Source organism: Hypomesus nipponensis, chromosome 9 (genome assembly GCF_054491055.1).
Source record: "Hypomesus nipponensis isolate SF chromosome 9, ASM5449105v1, whole genome shotgun sequence".
NCBI lineage: Eukaryota > Metazoa > Chordata > Actinopteri > Osmeriformes > Osmeridae > Hypomesus > Hypomesus nipponensis.
Genome location: NC_140369.1, coordinates 513,029 through 527,500, shown reverse-complemented (window position 1 = coordinate 527,500; position 14,472 = coordinate 513,029). Strand labels below are relative to the sequence as shown.

The window sequence follows — 14,472 nt, the reverse complement described above, 5'->3', positions numbered from 1 at the left end:
GCCCCAGACACCTCCAGGTAGGCCCCAGACACCTCCAGGTAGTCCCCAGACACCACACCTCCAGGGAGCCCCCAGACACCTCACCTCCAGGGAGCCCCCAGACACCTCACCTCCAAGTAGCCCCCAGACACCTCACCTCTAGGTAGCCCCCGGACACCTCCAGGTATCCCCCAGACACCTCACCTCCAGGTAGCCCCCAGACACCTCACCTCCAGGTAGCCCCCAGACACCTCTCCTCTAGGTAGCCCCCAGACACCACACCTCCAGGTAGCCCCCAGACACCACACCTCCAGGTAGCCCCCAGACACCTCCAGGTAGCCCCCAGACACCTCACCTCCAGGGAGCCACCAGACACCTCACCTCCAGGGAGCCCCCAGACACCTCCAGGGAGCCCCCAGACACCTCCAGGTAGCCCCCAGACACCTCCAGGGAGCCCCCAGACACCACACCTCCAGGGAGCCCCCAGACACCTCACCTCCAGGGAGCCCCCAGACACCTCACCTCCAGGTAGCCCCCAGACACCTCACCTCCAGGTAGCCCCCAGACACCTCACCTCCAGGTAGCCCCCAGACACCTCACCTCCAGGTAGCCCCCAGACACCACACCTCCAGGGAGCCCCCAGACACCTCACCTCCAAGTAGCCCCCAGACACCTCACCTCTAGGTAGCCCCCAGACACCTCCAGGTAGCCCCCAGACACCTCTCCTCTAGGTAGCCCCCAGACACCTCCAGGTATCCCCCAGACAGCTTACCTCCAGGGAGCCCCCAGACACCTCCAGGTAGCCCCCAGACACCTCACCTCCAGGTAGCCCCCAGACACCTCACCTCCAGGGAGCCCCCAGACACCTCACCTCCAGGTAGCCCCCAGACACCTCACCTCCAGGTAGCCCCCAGACACCTCACCTCCAGGTAGCCCCCAGACACCTCACCTCCAGGTAGCCCCCAGACACCACACCTCCAGGGAGCCCCCAGACACCTCACCTCCAAGTAGCCCCCAGACACCTCACCTCTAGGTAGCCCCCAGACACCTCCAGGTAGCCCCCAGACACCTCTCCTCTAGGTAGCCCCCAGACACCTCCAGGTATCCCCCAGACAGCTTACCTCCAGGGAGCCCCCAGACACCTCCAGGTAGCCCCCAGACACCTCACCTCCAGGTAGCCCCCAAACACCACACCTCCAGGTAGCCCCCAGACACCACACCTCCAGGTAGCCCCCAGACACCACACCTCCAGGTAGCCCCCAGACACCACACCTCCAGGTAGCCCCCAGACACCTCCAGGCAGCCCCCAGACACCTCCAGGCAGCCCCCAGACACCTCCAGGTAGCCCCCAGACACCTCCAGGTAGCCCCCAGACACCTCCAGGAAGCCCCGAGACACCACACCTCCAGGTAGCCCCCAGACACCACACCTCCAGGTAGCCCCGAGACACCACACCTCCAGGTAGCCCCCAGACACCACACCTCCAGGTAGCCCCCAGACACCACACCTCCAGGTAGCCCCCAGACACCACACCTCCAGGTAGCCACCAGACACCTCACCTCCAGGTAGCCCCCAGACACCTCACCTCCAGGTAGCCCCCAGACACCACACCTCCAGGTAGCCCCCAGACACCACACCTCCAGGCAGCCCCCAGACACCACACCTCCAGGCAGCCCCCAGACACCTCCAGGGAGCCCCCAGACACCCTCCAGGTAGCCCCCAGACACCACACCTCCAGGTAGCCCCCAGACACCACACCTCCAGGTAGCCCCCAGACACCACACCTCCAGGTAGCCCCCAGACACCACACCTCCAGGTAGCCCCCAGACACCTCACCTCCAGGTAGCCCCCAGACACCACACCTCCAGGTAGCCCCCAGACACCACACCTCCAGGCAGCCCCCAGACACCTCCAGGCAGCCCCCAGACACCTCCAGGGAGCCCCCAGACACCCTCCAGGTAGCCCCCAGACACCACACCTCCAGGTAGCCCCCAGACACCACACCTCCAGGTAGCCCCCAGACACCTCACCTCCAGGTAGCCCCCAGACACGTCCAGGGAGCCCCCAGACACCTCCAGGTAGCCCCCAGACACCTCCAGGGAGCCCCCAGACACCTCCAGGTAGCCCCCAGACACCCACCAGCTGAGGGGACTGTCCAGCTTGACAGTATGGTGACAGCAGTTTGCAATAGAAAGACTAGGATAAACACCCCAAAACTAAGCTCTCTTCTTTCCTTCCTTCTCTCATTCTGTCTCTTTCTCTTCCTCCCTGTTTTTCCAGTCGCCCCCCAAAGAAGGACTTTGTGGAGGTGACGGAGCTGACTGACATCACCTACAGCAGTAACCTGGTGAAGCTGCGGCCCGGCCACATCAATGTGGTGCTGGTGCTGTCCAACGCCTCCAAGAATGCCCTGCTCAAGAAGTACGCCAAGGAGGTGTTCTCCTTCTCTGGGTGAGGCCTGACACACACACACCCTCACACAGGGCTCCCAGCTAGCTCACTGTCCCAGTACTGTCCCAGTACTGTCCCAGTACTGTCCCCAAGTGCAAAATGAACAGTCCCAAACTGAACTTGACATGTCCCAAAATGTTTGTGTTTTGCATTTTGACGTTCTGACATGGGTCTAGGTTTAAGTAATCCATACAGCTGTGGGGCTTATCATCATATTAGTTTCTGTTTGTAATTGTTGAGAGCTACTTGCAGGTAGAGGTGTCATAGTTCTGTGCCTCTCGGACAATAAACTCACTTGATCAAGTGAAACTCAGCACCTCAGTCGTTCGCTCCACCCCTGACGCTATTTCCTCCTTCAGGACTCCCACGCTGCACTTCTCCTTCCTGAATGCCGACAAGCACCACTCCTGGCTGCCCTCGCTGCTAAGCCGCTCCCCAGACGGGGCGCGGGGCCTCGGCCCCGAGGACGACGAGGAGGAGGAGGAGGAGGGGAGCAACGCCACACCTCGACGGCCCAGAGACTACACCGGCCACGTGCTCGCCCTCAACGGCCACAAGAAGTACTTCTGCCTGTTCCGGCCCGTGTTTACCGGGGAAGCGGGTGAGGGCGTGGCCTACACCGGGGGATCCTCCCGCAGAGAGTCCCGCTCACGCTCCCGGTCCCAGTCCCGGTCCCGGTCCAGGTCCCGATCAAGGGAGGAGGGGGAAGGGCGGGAAGGGCCACTAGTCTGGAGGTGCAGCACAAGCTGGACCGGCTGGGTCTGTGGATGGAGAGGCTGGTTGAGGGAACTCTGCCCCGGCTGCATGTGCTGGCCTGGCCCAGCCTGGAGGACCATCCTGCCACCTGAGACCCTGACCCTAACCCCACCCATCACCTCCACCTGAGACCCCACCCGTCACCTCCACCTGAGACCCTGACCCTAACCCCACCCATCACTTCCACCTGAGAGCCCACCCATCACCTCCACCTGAGATCCTGACCCTAACCACACCCATCACCTCCACCTGAGACCCTAACCCCACCCATCACCTCCACCTGAGACCCCACCCATCACCTCCACCTGAGACCCTGACCCTAACCCCACCCATCACCTCCACCTGAGACCCCACCCATCACCTCCACCTGAGACCCTAACCCCACCCATCACCTCCACCTGAGACCCCACCCATCACCTCCACCTGAGACCCCACCCATCACCTCCACCTGAGACCCTAACCCCACCCATCACCTCCACCTGAGACCCCACCCATCACCTCCACCTGAGACCCTAACCCCACCCATCACCTCCACCTGAGACCCTGACCCTAACCCCACCCATCACCTCCACCTGAGACCCCACCCATCACCTCCACCTGAGACCCTGACCCTAACCCCACCCATCACCTCCACCTGATACCCCACCCATCACCTCCACCTGAAACCCCAACACCAACCCCCCACTACCTCCACCTGAAACCCTGACCCCACCTCCACCAGGACCCACCAGTAGTGAGCTGCTCTCTCCAGCTTCCTGTCCTGCTGTTCTGCATGGGCCTCACAGGTTACATGGTAGAGTCCTACCTGCGTGCCAACCTCTACACATCAGGCTTCTCTCTTCAAACCTGTTATTTGTAGATAAAGGGCAGGGGACAAGGCTTGTAAACGTCTTTAGTCTGTTGAGATGTGGCCTCTTGGAGCTGCAGGCTTCATTACAACCTGCTGACCAGCCACCTTCCATTGTGTGCTGAATTTCAGAAAGGTGACTTTCCAACTTAACTGATTTGAATCTAGCCCTTACAATGCCTTTATGTTAGCAAATGGAGACAGATCTTAGTAATGGTACAGTGAGGGAGATCTCTGACAGCATAGGCAACCGTTTCATATATAACACAGGGTGCAGGCAGGTGGTGTCCTGTCACTACACTCTGACTGCTACTGGTTAGTGTCTCTGGGCCTGACTGCTACTGATGCTGGTTAGTGTCTCTGGGCCTGACTGCTACTGATGCTGGTTAGTGTCTCTGGGCCTGACTGCTACTGATGCTGGTTAGTGTCTCTGGGCCTGACTGCTACTGATGCACTGATGCTGGTTAGTGTCTCTGGGCTTCAGGGATGTGAACCCGCTGCACTGTTATGCACTGACTCTGTTTGTGTAGTGTGAAGGTCACTATTCAATCAATGTAGGTTGCCAGGTTGCTCGCAAAAAAATCCTCCCAATTCTCTGATTACCATTTTCTGTGTGAAGGGGTGATTTGGGAGAATTGTGAACATAATTGTAAATTGTAAAAGTTCAACAAGAGTATATAAAATAATTAAACCTGGCAACTTGACTGATTGAACTGGGACAAGTTCTGCTCAGACCTAGCTATCACGCTGGATCTCAACAGCGTTTTGTTTTGATGTCTTCAGGATATGTTTTCTGTTATCATTTCTTAATCAGACTTGTTCAGTTGCTTCCATCTCCCAATATCTTTGAATTTTTTCACTCATCCTTCATTTCCACTCAGTGCTCTTAACCACTAGCCTACGTATCTTGACGCATGGAAGATTAGCAGAACTATATGGTACACTATTCGTTATACTAGCCGACGCTGTTGAATAGGTAAAATGCCTCTTTTATCCACTGTCTTTACTGAATGATTTGCTGCTTACTAAATGGATACACAATATCTTTCTCCTGATCATGTTAATGGACGGTTACTGGACCTTCAACATCTTTGAAAACAAAACTGTCATGTTTGAGATGTTGAAAGGGGAAATTATCGGTAGCAAGTCAATTTTTGAAAACGTCTGCGTAAGGTTTATTTATAAAGTTGTCGATAATATAGAATAATGTGTTGTAAGATATTTATTTCTTGTTTTTCATGTGCTTCTTAACACAAATAAACTTAAGTTGATTTAAATTGTTTTTTCGTTTGGATTTGCATTACAGGTTTGACTTACTACTTTGTTACCATGGAGACAAACTGCAGAGGGAGAGAACTGGAGCAGGACTAAAACATGTTACAAACCAAAGCAACAGTCAACAAATACAACTCAAGGAAATGATTCATGAACAAAAAACCGTAACATTATTAACCGACAACCGTCAAAGCACATATCTGAATATACACAAATAATTTTCGAATTCACACTGAGTTAGTTCAAGTTAGCTCTAAGTGGTTTCCTTAGCACCATTCTAGTTGCTACTTGTAACATTTAGCTCTAGTGATTAAAGATTCTATCCATTCCAAATATAAATATAATAATCTAAATATAAAACCAATTAAAAAGTACATCATGTTATTGACAATATATGACTTAATGCTGCATCATTAGATAAATAGTCATACGTTTATATAAATTTATATTTTTGTAAATATAAATTCCAAAATTTGTGGGATGCCATGCCTGATGCCATATCTGACCATGACAGGATGAATTACTGAGGCTACAGGTCGATGACAGGATAAATTACTGAGGCTATAGGTCGATGACAGGATGAATTACTGAGGCTACAGGTCGATGACAGGATGAAATACTGAGGCTACAGGTCGATGACAGGATGAATTACTGAGGCTACAGGTCGATGACAGGATGAATTACTGAGGCTATAGGTCGATGACAGGATGAATTACTGAGGCTACAGGTCGATGACAGGATGAATTACTGAGGCTACAGGTCGATGACAGGATGAATTACTGAGGCTACAGGTCGATGACAGGATAAATTACTGAGGCTACAGGTCGATGACAGGATGAATTACTGAGGCTATAGGTCGATGACAGGATGAATTACTGAGGCTACAGGTCGATGACAGGATGAATTACTGAGGCTACAGGTCGATGACAGGATAAATTACTGAGGCTATAGGTCGATGACAGGATGAATTACTGAGGCTACAGGTCGATGACAGGATGAATTACTGAGGCTACAGGTCGATGACAGGATGAATTACTGAGGCTACAGGTCGATGACAGGATGAATTACTGAGGCTATAGGTCGATGACAGGATGAATTACTGAGGCTACAGGTCGATGACAGGATGAATTACTGAGGCTACAGGTCGATGACAGGATGAATTACTGAGGCTACAGGTCGATGACAGGATAAATTACTGAGGCTACAGGTCGATGACAGGATGAATTACTGAGGCTACAGGTCGATGACAGGATGAATTACTGAGGCTACAGGTCAATGACAGGATGAATTACTGAGGCTACAGGTCGATGACAGGATAAATTACTGAGGCTACAGGTCGATGACAGGATGAATTACTGAGGCTACAGGTCAATGACAGGATGAATTACTGAGGCTACAGGTCGATGACAGGATGAATTACTGAGGCTACAGGTGTATGACAGGATGATTCCAGATGACAGGTGTGTAACAGGACAGGTGTACAGTCAAAACTCCTTGGGGGTTTCTTTCTTCATCTTCAGGTCTTCTGGGCCAAACGAGAGGGGCAGGAGGTCCCTCACCCGCATATCCAGGAAAGAGCCATCAGGCTTGGACATGTACACCTCCCAGTCCATCCCAAACTAGCAAGGGAGACAGACGGAATCAGATTACTTGAGGTCAGTGGGAAGCAGATTACTGGAGGTCAGTGGGAAGCAGATTACTGGAGGTCAGCGGTCAGGGAGGTCCAGACATGGACTGACCTCTCTCATGAACTGTCGGCAGCCTCCGCAGGGGGTGATGAACTTGTCTTGAAGATCGCTGGAAGCACACATATGTCTCGTCACATAGAGCATCAGAAGGAGATGAACTCTGACCTGGACTTATTTCAGACATGTTTGTAGTTTTATTGAGAAATGTCACATTTCTGCATCACCACTACTGGGAAGCATTAGAGAGGTTGAGATGTGGATTCAGGATTAGACTTGAGCACTTGAATATCAGTGATGTCATTTGACAGTTTAGGATTCCATAATTAATGTCACAGTTGTTCTAACACACGTAGTAAAAGTAATATAACTTTTAAGTATTCAATAATAATGAAAATATTGTTCTTTACTAAAGTGTTGGCCCCTGGATCTGTACCTGGCAATGGCTATTGCTTTGAAGTGCCTGTAGCCCTCTGAGACAGCTTTAGAGATGGCATTCCTCTCCGCACAAACTCCCAGGTTGTGACAGGAGTTCTCCACATTGCACCCTGACAGGAACACAAAGCAGTCATCCAAACCTTGCTGAGTTGAGTGTTGTCTTTCAGTTACTATAGTCTTTGGTTTGTTCCTCCTCACCTCCCCCACAGAGACCCAGTAACTGAGATCCTCATGTCAAGATCACAATCAAGATTATTACTGTCATTCCTCCACATTCTCCCTCTTTGTCTTAACATGACATGTTTTTCCCTGAAACATGACAGCAATGTTTTTAACTAACAGGAAGTGGTTTCACAAGCAAGGAGGTCAGGTCTGGTTGTTGACACACTTGCAGTGTGACCTGGACAGGATTGAGTCATGATGGAAATGTCCCTGTAATGCAAGGTTGTTGAAATCTACATTCAGAGATTTACAGATCCTATTTTTCAAAAACATTCTCCCAATGATAGCCAAATTTGAAGCAACATATAATACAAGTATAAAAAATGTGTTAGTAAATTAATTATTGGTAAATTATTTAGTGATTGGTTAACAAACGTTACAATGATTAACATTCATTTATTTCAAACCATGAAACAAGATTTCTGTTAACAGTGATAAATGTTATGTGAAACTTTTTTTTTCTGAAATCTTGTCTCAAGTCCAAAGTGATGACATACTGTAGGCCTGCTGTAGCTAATCAGTAACTTGTTTCTGAACTAAGTCAGATGTGATCATTGATCTCGTGTGCTTCTACACTGCACAGCGGAATCCAGAAGTATCTTTTATAAAACAGACCGTTAAAAACTGTGTAGTTAGATTTGTATGTTTTCAGATGACGATATAAGGGATTATTTCCGTCTTTAGTTCTCTATTAATGACTTTTGTCAGTCTCGTCAGTGGAATCAATAAAAACCCTGTCCTCATTAAGAACAGTAAATATGTAAACAACTTATAATAAGAAAAAACAAAACGGTTGTCTAGTGGTTATCTCGGAACATACATTGATTTAATTTCAACATAGAAAATGAGAGCATGCATAGTGACATATAATCATGTATTATAATATTACATATAGCAACTTCATACATTTAAGGGAGCGTTTCACAAAAATGAACCGCCAGTGCAGCCATCTCACCTGTGAACACCAAGCCGTCGTGAGTCAGGAGGGCTGCCCCCACCCTGAAGCTGCTGTAGGGGCAGTAGGCAAACTCTCTGGCCTCCAGAGACCGAGCCACCAGCCCCTCCTTCACCCCCACCTGGGGCCCTCTGGCTGGGCAGGCTATCCTCACACCCTGGGCCTTGGCCTGGGGCATCACATCCAGGTCTCCCATAGCGGCTGTTAGACTATGTGGTTCTCTTGAATGTGAGCGTGTGTGTGCCTGTTTTGGTTGAATGAGTTCAGTTCCTGTAACCGGGAACAGTGTTGGGGGAGTTGCTGTTTTTTTCCAGCCAATCGTGTTGGCTTTGATGTCCGCCCCTAAACTCCCACATTGTTATCGCCTGGCAAGGGATGTTGTTGGGTGGGGTGAACATGCTGAACAATACTCTGTAGGGGTGGGGTGAACATGCTGAACAGTACTCTGTAGGGGGGGGGGGTGAACATGCTGAACAGTACTCTGTGACCATCCAGATAGCTTAATCATCATCCCCTTCATGTATAAAGTTCACCAAGCCAGGCTTGCTGTGCGTGGGGAAAATACACACTGATACATGGACTGATTAGCTGCACGTGTGACTTACAGAACATTAATCTTTATTGCTTTCATAAGGCTCCTGCAGTCTGAGGAGGCATCTCTCTCCAGAGAGAGCAGCAGTCTGAGGAGGCATCTCTCTCCAGAGAGAGCAGCAGTCTGAGGAGGTGTCTCTCCAGAGAGAGCAGCAGTTGCTGCAGTCTGAGGAGGCGTCTGTCTCCAGAGAGAGCAGCAGTCTGAGGAGGCGTCTCTCTCCAGAGAGAGCAGCAGCTCCTGCAGTCTGAGGAGGCGTCTCTCTCCAGAGAGAGCAGCAGTTCCTGCAGTCTGAGGCGTCTCTCTCCAGAGAGAGCAGCAGTTCTTGCAGTCTGAGGAGGCGTCTCTCTCCAGAAAGAGCAGCAGTTCTTGCTGTCTGAGGAGGCGTCTCTCTCCAGAGAGAGCAGCAGTCTGAGGAGGTGTCTCTCTCCAGAGAGAGCAGCAGTTCCTGCAGTCTGAGGAGGCGTCTCTCTCCAGAGAGAGCAGCAGTCTGAGGAGGCGTCTCTCTCCAGAGAGAGCAGCAGTTCCTGCAGTCTGAGGAGGCATCTCTCTCCAGAGAGAGCAGCAGTCTGAGGAGGTGTCTCTCTCCAGAGAGAGCAGCAGTTCCTGCAGTCTGAGGAGGTGTCTCTCTCCAGAGAGAGCAGCAGCTCCTGCAGTCTGAGGAGGCGTCTCTCTCCAGGTGAGCTCACAACAGATGGCGTCGTGGATTACAAAATATATATAGAAAGTACAGGTAGTATAACACATGAATATTTGACAATTTGATAAAAAAAGGAATATCCCCAACAGTGCGTTGAATAAGGTCCATTGATATACAGATTTTTTATTTAATAAAATCCTCTTGTTTTTTTATCCCGTATGTTTTTCAGAGGAGGAAAGGTCAGTACAGTATATTCTCCTAATAAACAGCTTTTGATCATGTTGACCACATGTTAATAAACATTTGTTTAATTTAAAAGTTACTGGACACTTCACAGCAGCCAACTAATATGGTGGTCTTTACAGTGTTGGCAACTTGTTCCTTGCTGAAGTCATTTCCTGGTAGCATGTTAGCAGGGTGGCTTGTTAGCAGGGTGGCTTGTTAGCATGGTAGGATGGAGGGACGGTGGCAGTGCCCACTAGCTGTTGTTCTGGATGATCCAGTTAATCCATTGGGCGTAGTTCCTGACCTTGGTGTACACGCCAGGGAAGTATGGGTTAGCACAGCTGATGCCCCAGGAAACGATGCCCTCAAAGTTTCCGTTGCAGATGAGAGGCCCTCCTGAGTCGCCCTGAGGGGCACAAGTCACAACGAACACAAGCTGACCGCAAGAACAATCATCTGTTTAAAAGATATGCTTTTAGTCTTTTTGTTCAGAGACAGTCGAGCAGAACCGGCCTCAGCCTAGTATCTAGCTTGGCGCTACGAGAGCAAGCCAAGAACAATGATCTTAAGTGTACAAATGCAGCTGTAATCATCCTTTGACAATGCAGTCAGTAGTTTTTTTTACAGAGCTGTAAAATTGCACTGAAACCGACATCAGCCACTTCCGATGGTTTATTACATGCTCTTCTGGTTCTACCCATTGGCACTTATTTGCTTTTCACAATGTATGCTTCAAGTTTTTAGCAACCTGCAATGTTTGGGGCTGTCTCGTTCTTTATGATCCTTGACCTATGCACTTTTTGTAAAGCTCTCTCTTGGAAGTCATTTTGGATAAAAGCGTCTGCAAAATGAATACATGTAAATGTTCACAGTCAGCCTTCAGGCTCAGCTGGTTCACAGTCAGCCTTCAGGCTCAGCACATTATGACTCGGCAGCATCACAAAGTCCATCACAGCTGCCAGATCAGCACCGACTAAACCCTCTCCAACAACCAAACCACCTTTCATTCACACAGACATGACGTAGACCGTCTGGCTCACCTGACAGGAATCCTTGCCGCCGGAGCGGGAGCCAGCACACAGCATGTTGTCAGTGATCCTGAAGTAGTAGTAGTATTGGCAGTTGAGGATCACATCCACGTCCACGGCCCTCAGCGCGGGGGGCAGGAAGTTCTGGTAGAGCTGCGTCACGCCCCAACCGCTCACCGTGCACGATGTGCTGCTGCTCAGCGGAGGCGTGTTGACGTCTGGGAGGCTGGCGGGGACCACGTAGCTGTTCAGGGTGGCAGGCTGGCTGAGCTGGGGGGGGGGGGGGGGTTCAGTGACCACTGCGTAAAACACCATCAGGCCACTATTGTATAAACTTCGTCCAACCCAAAAGTCAGATTCTAGTTCATAACCTTGGACATTTTAAATATTTTACTTTGAATTGTACATTTCTGATCTTATTTAGGTTTGAAGAATTCAGAACACACAGTACTTCAAGTCTTATCTGTGCATCTAACACCTGTTAACTCACCTTGAGCAGCATCTAACACCTGTTAACTCACCTTGAGCAGCATGATGTCGTTGTCGAAGCTCCGGTAATTGTACATGTAGTAGACCAGGACAATGGTGACGTTGAACTCCTGCTCAACGCCTTCCACACGGGTCAGACTGTGCTCACTCAACACCACCTGGATCAGGTAGTTTCTGTGTGTGTGAAAAGGGGGAGGAAAGGGGGGTTGACCACCAATCTGGCAACCTACATCTGTCCATCAGTCTGTGTATGAAAATGAAACATAATGGTCGAATTTAATATGTTGATTTTAAGATCCAGATGAAAGAAGCAGAAGTTGTGTCTCAGAGATTCTGAAGCTTTTTTCAAATCAGGAGAAACATGACATGTTGCTGCCCAGAGCCAGTAAGATGATTGTCATCAGCCAACTTGTCACTTTTGATCATTAATATCATAATTACCAGAATCAAGGCAGAGGTGATTTTAAAAGTTAAAAAGTGATGGTCCCCTATAGGTCAATTGACACCCTAACCTGCACGCTGATCCTGCTGCAGTACTTACGGTCTCCAGCAGTGGGCAGCAGACACCACCCACTGGGGGTGGATGAGCGTGCCTCCACAGAAGTGGTTCTTGTTGTACTGGAGGGAGGCCTGGTAGGGGATAGAGTACGGCTCCACCTCCTTCCCCCGATGATCCGCTGGCCCTGCCCTCCTGGGGGGAAGGTCATCAATGAGTCATCAGTTATTCAGCTTCTCCTGAGGTGTTTTCATGGTTAATAGACCCCCTGTTTTTCTGTTGTTGTTTACCTCTGATGCTGAGGAGAGCCAGGAAGAGCAGAGACAAGTGTAGGACTGGAGACATGATCATCTGGTCTCTGGAAAGGTAGAGTGTACAGGCAAAACAGTCATACATTTTCATTTATACATAAATATTAACTCATATATGAACTTTTGTTGATTCTCAAGAAGTATTTATATATGTATTTCCTGCTCCAATCAGAGCCCTAAATATATACACTATAGATACACTATACTACAGGAACCAGCCCTATATAGATACACTATACTACAGGACCCAGGCTATATATATACACTATACTACAGGACCCAGCCTATATATATACACTATACTACAGGACCCAGACTATGTATATACACTATACTACAGGACCCAGGCTATATATATACACTATACTACAGGACCCAGCCTATATATATACACTATACTACAGGACCCAGACTATGTATATACACTATACTACAGGACCCAGGCTATATATATACACTGTACTACAGGACCCAGACTATATATATACACTATACTACAGGACCCAGACTATATATATACACTATACTACAGGACCCAGACTATATATATACACTATACTACAGGACCCAGACTATATATATACACTATACTACAGGACCCAGGCTATATATATACACTATACTACAGGACCCAGACTATATATATACACTATACTACAGGACCCAGACTATATATATACACTATACTACAGGACCCAGACTATATATATACACTATACTACAGGACCCAGGCTATATATATACACTATACTACAGGACCCAGACTATATATATACACTATACTACAGGACCCAGACTATATATATACACTATACTACAGGACCCAGACTATGTATATACACTATACTACAGGACCCAGGCTATATATATATACACTATACTACAGGACCCAGACTATGTATATACACTATACTACAGGACCCAGCCTACACTATACTACAGGACCCAGCCCATGTTGAGACCTGTTTTCACCCCTGAATTAACTTCTATAATCCTGCAAACAAAACCTAATCTGTGCTCAATCAACAAACATATAAGTACATATCCTAACTGTAACCAGCTGGTTGTTTGTAAATCCTCCAGCAAGGGCCATAATCATTGACATGTATGCACGTGTACATTTCAGCTAAATTAACCATAAACTGAACATGGATCGACATTTGAAATATTTATGCCCTCCTTTTACTCATAAACTTAATTTATCAATCTCAATAAACGTCCATGATTTATGAGTAATAATCAATGACTCTACAAGTGAGTAGATGAGCATATCCAGAAATCATGTCACCAACAGAATTGTACCCACCCATAAAGCCATTTCTCCACCCATCTAAGTATCAATCACAAATAGTAGAAAAGCAGAAAAACAAACTAATCATGTCTCACTTAAAAGCTCTCTCTAAAAGTGTTAACTCACAGACTCACCTTAAAGATGTACCAATAGTTAACCGAGCTATAATCAGGATCCGTCTTTCTATCGGAGACACACTCACTCTCTCACCTCCCAAACCCAAACGCCAGGGACCCTGCCCCTGCTTTTATACTGTCACCATATCTACTCTTTTCTCTACTGTCTCTCCCATTGTCCACCACATGACTGCTCTGATAAACAGAAAAGAGAGATGGAGTGAGAGAGAGATAGACAAAGCTGTGACTGACCTAGTACCTCACAAAAGAAAAACCATCTACCCTCTTTATTACATTCCCTCTTTCTTCTCTAGCTTATCTTACAGTGGAGTGCAGATATTCATGCTTCCTCTATGAGTGGGAAGAAAGTGAATCTCAAGGGAGGTGAAATCCTATCCATCGTTGTTACTGAGGGGATAGCCATCCTGAACAGGTATCTCCAGACGGGCTGTTGTTGTGCTCTCGTCTTATATGATCGTTTGTTGGCTGCTAACTAGTTGTGGGACAAAAGTTTCAGGGATTAGATTGATTGCTCTGGGTTTTCGTATCTTGGTTTTGCGCCAACTTGTGATTTAATATGGAGGGAAGAATTGGTTATCAGTGTGTCCCCAGTCACACCTGACCCTGTCTCCTGTGTGAGCATGTCCAGCCATGTCTCTTGTCTTTCCCCTGCCAGCCT

At 48.7% G+C, this 14,472-nt stretch overlaps 3 protein-coding genes across 3 annotated transcripts in view; 1 reads left to right on the top strand and 2 right to left on the bottom strand.

Annotated features, from left to right (window-relative positions):
- LOC146272219 (dnaJ homolog subfamily C member 16-like) overlaps positions 1-5,313 on the top strand; it is a 12,905-nt gene extending 7,592 nt beyond the window's left edge. The window contains 3 exon segments of the mRNA XM_084705596.1: positions 2,260-2,430; positions 2,790-3,139; positions 3,142-5,313. Of these exon segments, the coding sequence (XP_084561722.1) occupies positions 2,260-2,430; positions 2,790-3,139; positions 3,142-3,278 (658 nt within the window). The 3' untranslated portion in view covers positions 3,279-5,313.
- On the bottom strand, positions 5,238-8,865 carry cdab (cytidine deaminase b). Its single transcript, XM_084705601.1, has 4 exons — positions 8,609-8,865; positions 7,430-7,541; positions 7,048-7,105; positions 5,238-6,927 (listed from the first exon to the last, which is right to left on the bottom strand). Exons 1-4 carry the CDS (start codon positions 8,802-8,804, stop codon positions 6,793-6,795), a joined length of 501 nt encoding a protein of 166 aa, XP_084561727.1. The 5' UTR covers positions 8,805-8,865; the 3' UTR covers positions 5,238-6,792.
- A 1,130-nt stretch (positions 8,866-9,995) lies between these two features.
- Positions 9,996-13,890, bottom strand: LOC146272217 (trypsin-3-like). Its single transcript, XM_084704392.1, has 6 exons — positions 13,812-13,890; positions 12,366-12,433; positions 12,121-12,270; positions 11,612-11,753; positions 11,103-11,360; positions 9,996-10,468 (listed from the first exon to the last, which is right to left on the bottom strand). Exons 4-6 carry the CDS (start codon positions 11,654-11,656, stop codon positions 10,316-10,318), a joined length of 456 nt encoding a protein of 151 aa, XP_084560518.1. The 5' UTR covers positions 11,657-11,753; positions 12,121-12,270; positions 12,366-12,433; positions 13,812-13,890; the 3' UTR covers positions 9,996-10,315.
- Between the last annotated feature and the right edge of the window lie 582 nt (positions 13,891-14,472).

Bases quoted from the DNA above. Each gene is read 5' to 3' on its own strand.
- cdab (XM_084705601.1), bottom strand. From the start codon at position 8,804: ATGGGAGACCTGGATGTGATGCCCCAGGCCAAGGCCCAGGGTGTGAGG. The intron at 7,542-8,608 runs GTGAGATGGCTG...TGTTCCTGTCAG, and splicing joins CGACGGCTTGGTGTTCACAG to GGTGCAATGTGGAGAACTCC. The intron at 6,928-7,047 runs GTCAGTCCATGT...CTCCCTTGCTAG, and splicing joins GCCGACAGTTCATGAGAGAG to TTTGGGATGGACTGGGAGGT.
- LOC146272217 (XM_084704392.1), bottom strand. From the start codon at position 11,656: ATGTACAATTACCGGAGCTTCGACAACGACATCATGCTGCTCAAG. The intron at 11,361-11,611 runs GTGAGTTAACAG...CCCCCCCCCCAG, and splicing joins ACGACATCATGCTGCTCAAG to CTCAGCCAGCCTGCCACCCT. The intron at 10,469-11,102 runs GTGAGCCAGACG...TGTGCCCCTCAG, and splicing joins GCGGCAAGGATTCCTGTCAG to GGCGACTCAGGAGGGCCTCT.